Genomic DNA, 7337 nt, shown 5'->3' on the forward strand with positions numbered 1-7337 from the left:
ACCTGGCCCCTCCCACTTTCTAAAAAACAGTTGTCAGGTATCATGGTGTCCACAGGTTTCCTTGGGGACAACTGGTCTACTGTGATTGGCAGTCATTCTCCAGGATCTCTGGTCAAAGCCTTTACATCATCAAGTACATGATCCTTTTAACTAGAGATGCTGGGGATTGAACCTGGGACCTTCTACATGCAAAGCAGATGCTCTTCCACTGAGCCACAGCCCCTCAAAGTAAAGACAACTTTTTATTGAAGAAACTTTCATCCTGCCTGACTACCAAAGTAGCACACAGGCAACTCACACAACTTAAATGCTTTGTTTTTAAAAAACTAAACACCTAATTAGAACCATGGAAGAATTTAGCAATTGGAAAAAAACCAAACGGTTGCTTCATATAGGATGGGCATTGAGTCATGAGACTGCTTCAGTTGCAAGTCTTAAGAGATACAGTTCATAAGAATGTAGAGATTACACATTCAGTTGCTGAGTTTTGTGCATTAATTCTTAGATTGCGGGAATCACATTTTAAAAGTTCTTAAATTCAGATTTCTATTTTTGTATGACTGTTTTCTTCTTCTTCTCTCCCTCACATATTATGTTTACTCTGTATGTTGGTCTTAAGACCGTAAAATTCAGACACAAAAGCACAGAGAAGTGTTAGAAGTTCTGTTATGAAAATAACCACCCAATTAATTTCAGTATCTATGTTGCAAGAGGGTAAGTACAGATGCTGAACAGCTCAATTAGCAAGCGGTACCTGGCAGGTATGAGGATGTCAGGAGACAATTAATTATTGCCTCCTAACCCTGCCCTCCCAATACAGCAGGTTAAATGCCAACACAGTTCAGTCTTGAACTACATTTAGATCTTGTTCCTGCCAGCAATATGAAGACTTTGAGTGCCATCCTCATTGTGGGCTTCCTAGTCCTTTGGGCAGAGATGCAGCCAACATCTGGTATAACCATCCCATATGGTAAGTTCCAAAAGCATCTTCTGCCTCAAGGGGTCTTCCAGGAGCAAAGGGGCCTTCCAGCTTAGCTAAAAATTGTATTTCTTTTTCATTAGTATGTCATTTAATGCAATGATTTTAAAGAGGGTGCATGATTTGGGATCTACCAAAGCTGCATGTCCACTTTGATTTGGCTTCCAAACCAAACCAGTGTTTTTCAGAGGATCCACACACAATATCGTCTTCCAGCTCTTCACTTTCTGGGTTTTCCTTTGCTTTGTTTTGTTCTCTCCCAAACCTGCTTTGCTATGGTCTTTCCTGAAAGGTCGCTGTCAAAGTGGATCTGCATGCATTTTCAAACCTTCCACACACACCACCATCATTTTACTTCTGTCATCCACTATTCCCCCTCCCCACGCCATCAGGAGGCTTTAAAAATTGTAGTCCCTACATTACTGTAGTATTCTTGCAATGTGGGGTGGGAAATGATGGAAGTGAGAAGATGACAGGGGAAGTGATGGAGAATGCCTTTATGTAAGAATGGAGCCTGGGCAGCTATGGACATGTTTTAGTAACTCAGAGGGTGAGCCTGGTAGGTTTTGGTGGAGCAGGAGGTGACTTCTCATAGGTTTTGGCGAGTCAGGAAGTAGAGCTAATCTGGTCAAGAAATGGGATCAACAAAAAATTAGATTCCCAGTTCAAAATGTCTAGTTCATTTAAGGTAGTTTCATAGGGTAGCTGTGTTGTTCTTCAGTAGAACAGCTAGACTTCGGTCCAGTAGCACTTTAGAGACCAACAAGAGGTCAGGAAGCAATTTTTCTCCAGGCCAGTTTGGCTGGGGATCCTGGAGGTTTTTTTGTCTTCTTCTGAGCATGGAACAGGGGTCACTCAGTGTGTGTGGGGGGGTATTTGTGGATTTCCTGCATTGTGTAGGGGGTTGGACTAGATGACTCTGGATGTTCCTTCCAACTTTATGATTCTGTGATTCTAAGATTTTTGAGATATGAGGTAACTGATAAAGGGACAGGCCCATAGCCAAGATTACTAAATTGGGGGGGGCACACTGTATACACCCCCTTACACACCCCTAAGGGAGTGCCACAAATAAAATAAAAAGGTGGAAGTCGGGGTGGGGGGGCTGGATGGGAAATCGGGGGGGGGCTTTGGTAATAAGTCGGGGGGGTTGCGCCCTGAGATGCCCCACTGTAGCTACGGGCCTGCGAAGGGAGCTTTGACTCTTGAAAGCTCCTATGCCAAAAATCTTTGTATCTGACAGAGAGAGCTTTGACTCAGCAAAGCTCATGCCCTAAAAAACCTTGTTGGTCTCTAGGTGCTACTGGACTTGAATCTACCTAATTAATTTAATATGTTGAATCAAGAGCTAAAATTCCAAATGAGGATGTACTATACCTGACAGTTGGTAACCCTAGTCATGTTGACAATATTTTCTGAGAGCTGGAAAGTTTAAAAACAGACTTAGTACAATTCTGAAATCTGTTGTAGATTCTTTCGATTAAGGTTGGATGACATAGCCCTTGTTTTTCACCAGAGCACAGCAAATGCACACATTCCAATGAGATTGATTCCACATTAGCGAAGCAACTCGTGTTTTCCAGAACTGTGTTCCCAGCTGTATACTTGTTAGAAACAAGTACACATCACCCTGTGCCAACCACACTGTGTGCCCAGTGCCTAGACATGTCAGAACCAGTGTGGTGTTGTAGTTAAAATTTTAGAACAGGTTCTAGGAGACCCAGATTGAACTCCCCACTCTGCCATGGAAGCTAGATGGGAAATCTGGGGCCAGCCCCACACCCTCAGTCTAAACTGACTCACAGGGTTGTTGGGAGGATACAGTGGAGGAGACAGAATGATATAAGCCACTTTGAGCCCTCACTGTGGAGAAAGACGGAGTATTAATGAAGTATTAATGAGAGCCAGTTTGGTGTAGTGGTTAAGTGCGCAGACTCTAATCTGGGAGAACCGGGTTTGATTCCCCACTCCTCCACTTGCACCTGCTGATGTGACCTTGGGTCAGTCACAAGCTCTGGCATAGCTGTCCTTGAAAAAGAGCAGTTTGTGTCAGAGTTCTCTCAGCCCCACCCACCTCACAGGGTGTCTGTTGTGGGGAGGGGAAGGGAAAGGAGACTGTAAGCCGCTCTGAGACTCCAAGTGAAGGGCGGGGTATAAATCCAATCTCTTCTTCTTCTTCTTCTAAATAAATAACAAATCGTTTCATTCATGACTTAGCTGGGAATACTCTCTGGGAAAGATGACGCTCTAATGAATTTGATGTAGGATCAATTTGGGGTAATGCTTCACTCTGTAACCTGCATTTGGGTATTTGCAGACCAGGAGAGAACACACAGAAAAGGGAATGCTACTAGTTCATGACTTGGCCAGCCAATCTCAGCACTAGAAACACAACAGTTATGAATCCGTTTTTCATTTGACTCTTTTTTCCCTCAGGTCTCAAGAAACCTGGACAATGTCCAATACCTCCTGGAAGATGCAGGATGATCGACCCACCTAATTATTGCAATTATGATTTTGATTGTGAAGGGCCAATGAAGTGCTGTCTAATGATATGTGGGAGAGATTGCGTCGATCCAGGTACTGTAGCCCAGACTGCTATATTACCTTGAAGCAGGGCAGGTTGTTGCCCTTGATGCTAGAGGTTTTCACAGCTGGGAGATAACATGGCTATTCCTGCAAGGATAGTAAATTGGAAAGTGCAAAGTGAAATGTCCCAGGGTGCTCAAGAAGATCCAAAGGCAGCTGGCTGGGGAAAAAGAAAAGCATAAGGTTTTCTTATGGAATGCAAATCATGGCAGAGAGTAGTGGGATCTGTTATGGCTTGCATGAGAAGAATCAAGAATGAAATCTCTTAGCAGTATCAAGAGCCTCCGCCCCCTTCCTCTGTGATAAATAATAATAGAGACATTATGAAGAACAACTCTGCATCTTTTGCTGCAAGCACGAAGTATGATTTGCATTGCCATTGCTCAATCCAATTTGGAATGTTTGGAGTGATATGTAAATTTTGGGCACCACAAAGATGTCTGACTCCAGGAAAGAAAACTGCCTACTGTCATGAGCAATGTGATCGCAGGTGCATATCATCATACTAATGTTGCCATCGTGACAGAGGGAAATGCCTAAGCAATTAATTCTGATTATCCCTTTTTTAATTTTAATGCTTCAGCTTCTTTCTAGATAATATTGCTTTATGTACGTGTGCATGTAGTAATGTCCTGTCAGAGCTTGCAAGCCATGGAACTTCATGAGGTTGCCATGAGTCAGTTGTGACTCAACAGAACACCTCACCTGATGCACATGTGCGTGTGTGCATGTGTATATTTCCTTAAATCAAAGTGGGGGGAATTAAGAATCCTTGTCCTTGCAGCTCATCATTGACACGAGGAAGATTCTGCTCTTAGAAAGTGGGAAACAATAGCAGAGAAAATGGAAAATGGGACTTTTGAATCTTATATGGAGATGTACAAAATGGATGTATACATTCAAGGGAGGGAATAAGCAGGCCTATAGCTACCTACAGTGGGGCATCTTGGGGCTAGGCCTCCCAACTTACTGTCAAGGCCCCATGACTTTTCATCCAGCCAAGGGCCCCCGAGCAGTGGCAGATGTGGGGAAGGAGCCGAGTATTCCTGCACAGTTGTCTGGCACGAAGGGCCAGCTACGGTGGCCACATGGAGCCAGACAGCACCTCTCTATTCCCCCCAGGAACTGAATTAAATTACCTTTAGTTTGGTTAGCCAGTGCCCCCTAAGAAATTTCAATGCCCCCTGACTTTAAAAAATCCTGGCTATGGGCCTGGGAATAAGTGCCACTGGAAGTAACATGAGATGTGATGTTGCCAAAGAGCGTGGCTATCTTTTTCCTGTAGCATAGATTTTGTTTCTGCAGAAGAAGAAGCTTATCCCCAATGGAGTAAAAGAAAGAAGTATCCTATTGTTTTCCTGCCCTGCTCCTGCCCTTATTATAGGGGGAATTCATTATTATTCATTGTGAAGGCATACTACACTGAAGCTCAGTATGGTTGCAGATCCAGTCCCACACAGCCACAACCCTGATGTATAATCTAGTTAGGAATAATATGAGTCTAATTGCAGTGGGTGAGGGATAGACATAGACCCATAGCTATTGGAGTTCAACGGTGGAGTTCAACGGTGCTTCCTTAAAGCACCTGTTCTGAAGAAGACCAGAAGTACCTATCTCTATAATCAATGATTTCAAAATAGAGGGACCCTAAGGGTACATTGGGAACATTGTCAGTTCGTACAAAACTGAAGAAACCTAAATATAAGCTAACGTATGTTAAAATTCTCCTGCCAACCTAGCAGTTCGAAAGCAAGAAATTGCAAGTAGATAAATAGGTACCACTTCGGTGGGAAAGTAACAGCGTTCCATGTGCCTTGGTGTTTAGTCATGCCAGTCACATGACCACGGAAACGTCTTCGGACAGCGCTGGCTCTTCGGCTTTGAAATGGAGATGAGCATCGCAAACCTAGAGTCGGACTTGACTGGCTTTCGAGCAAGGGAACCTTTACCTTTACCTTTATGTCAAAATTAAAGCTACTTGATTTATAAACCAATTTTAATACAGGAGACTTTTAGTTGACTGTTTACATTATGTTTTATGCTGTATATTTTTCTCTTGGTCCTTTTGATTGTTCTGAGTTTCAGTATTTCAAACTTCTTCCTACATATGCTCTGGCTCTTTGATCCTCCCTCCCTACGCATTATTCTTCTCATGGGTCCAATTATTTAACAATTTTAGTTCGGGGGGGGTTAGGGTTTTTCTTTTCTTTTTTAGGGTCCCCCCCCTTTCTTCTCCTCCTTCTCGTTCTTTTTCTTTTGTGAAGTGCTTTGGGAATTCTGGTCAAACAGCAGTATACAAATCGAGCAACCAAACCAATAAATAAAATGTTAGTTACGTTAAAATAAATTCCAATGCCAATACCAGTTTATCCCCAAGCCAGAAGAATAAATGTTAAGTGCCCACTGATTTATCCTTAAGCAATGACGAAAGCTGCCCTTGAGTAGACAGCTTTAATGGCCTTTTCCTTCCCATTCACAAAAGAGTGCTCTTCCATTATTGCGGGGAGAACATTAATTCTGATATGGCTCATACCTGGCTCAGCCTATGACATCATTATAGACATCATTTTTCTTCACTAGAGCTATTCGCTAGCAAATTGAACTGTTGAGTCTACCCATGATTTGGGATATGTTTAATCATCAGTAACATTCATTTGTGCAGCTCTATACGTATTTGGAAAATGTGGGAGTCAGACTATCAAATCCAGCCTACTAAATTATTGTGCTGATGCTCTTGGAGGTCATTTGGTCCTTAGAGCAGGGGAAGAGAAGCTTTATAATCCACATCAAAGACTGCAGAATGGGGTGACTTCCACAACAAATTCATTATTTGTGGTAGTAGCATGACTTGTGTTTCCCTTCTTTCCCCTTCTTTCATTTAGTATAGTCTTGTTTCACTGATGGATGCCCAGAACGAGCAAACACTATCACCCATGAATGTTCTTGTGAATGGGAATCACCAGTCAACGAACCACAGTTGCAGAAGACAACTCCAGCTGAGTGTATCATTGAACCAGATCTTCGGCAGCAACCAATCCAGCCTGAACCCCAGGAAGAAGTACACAGTGTTTGAAGGGGCAGTCAGTAGCTATTTTTTGGGCTTGATCTGAAGAGGGGAAAGTATAAACTCTTGCTTCATCACTTCAGCCTCTATACACATTACCTATTAATGCAACTTTTAGAAACCACACTTTTGCTGATGATCTATACTGCATGAAATCTAAACCATAGTAACATAATCTTTTTATGTTCACTTTTACAAAACAACAACAAAAAACCTTTTATATCTTATTGGGTTCCTATTGCAATGTGTCTTTTTTTTTTTTTTTTTGCAGTGTTGCAGCAAAAACTTTACACCTCCAAAAGCTATTTTCCATCTGAAATCATTATGGAAATTCAGCAAGCCAAGAATACAGCTTATTTTTTTACCATGTGGCTTTTCTGCAACAGGGAATAACTTTGCATAAATGGGAGTTTTTAAATGGAAGAGTCCGATATCCCAATTATCTTTGAATTCGATATTTGGAACTTTTTAAATGCAATAAACTATTTTATGCAGTAGTTGTGAAGTCCTGTTCATTAACCTTGGTGATGTAACTAATAATCTGAATGAAATTTCTCTCAAATTTCATATTTGAGCTGATTGGATAGTGCCATGATATTTTCACTCTGCTTTCAGATTTCATTTCCTTGCGCTGTCTTTAAGATTGCTTGCATATGCTAGAAGGTGTGGGGGGGAGGCAAAGTTTTCCACAACTTTTTCCATTCC

The 7337-nt window shown here is 42.1% G+C and overlaps 1 protein-coding gene across 1 annotated transcript; it reads left to right on the plus strand.

Moving 5' to 3' along the window:
- Positions 1 to 835: 835 nt before the first annotated feature.
- On the plus strand, positions 836 to 7056 carry SLPI (secretory leukocyte peptidase inhibitor). The gene is made up of 3 exons (XM_015418029.1): positions 836 to 970; positions 3416 to 3559; positions 6451 to 7056. Exons 1-3 carry the CDS (start codon positions 883 to 885, stop codon positions 6453 to 6455), a joined length of 237 nt encoding a protein of 78 aa, XP_015273515.1. The 5' UTR covers positions 836 to 882; the 3' UTR covers positions 6456 to 7056.
- The last annotated feature ends 281 nt before the right edge of the window (positions 7057 to 7337 follow it).

This window comes from Gekko japonicus, unplaced genomic scaffold (genome assembly GCF_001447785.1).
Source record: "Gekko japonicus isolate JY-2015 unplaced genomic scaffold, Gekko_japonicus_V1.1 scaffold1270, whole genome shotgun sequence".
NCBI lineage: Eukaryota > Metazoa > Chordata > Lepidosauria > Squamata > Gekkonidae > Gekko > Gekko japonicus.

Excerpts from the sequence above, each read along its gene's own strand:
- SLPI (XM_015418029.1), top strand. The coding sequence starts at position 883 with ATGAAGACTTTGAGTGCCATCCTCATTGTGGGCTTCCTAGTCCTTTGG. Across the intron at positions 971-3,415 it reads TGGTATAACCATCCCATATG|GTCTCAAGAAACCTGGACAA; the intron begins GTAAGTTCCAAA and ends TTTTTCCCTCAG.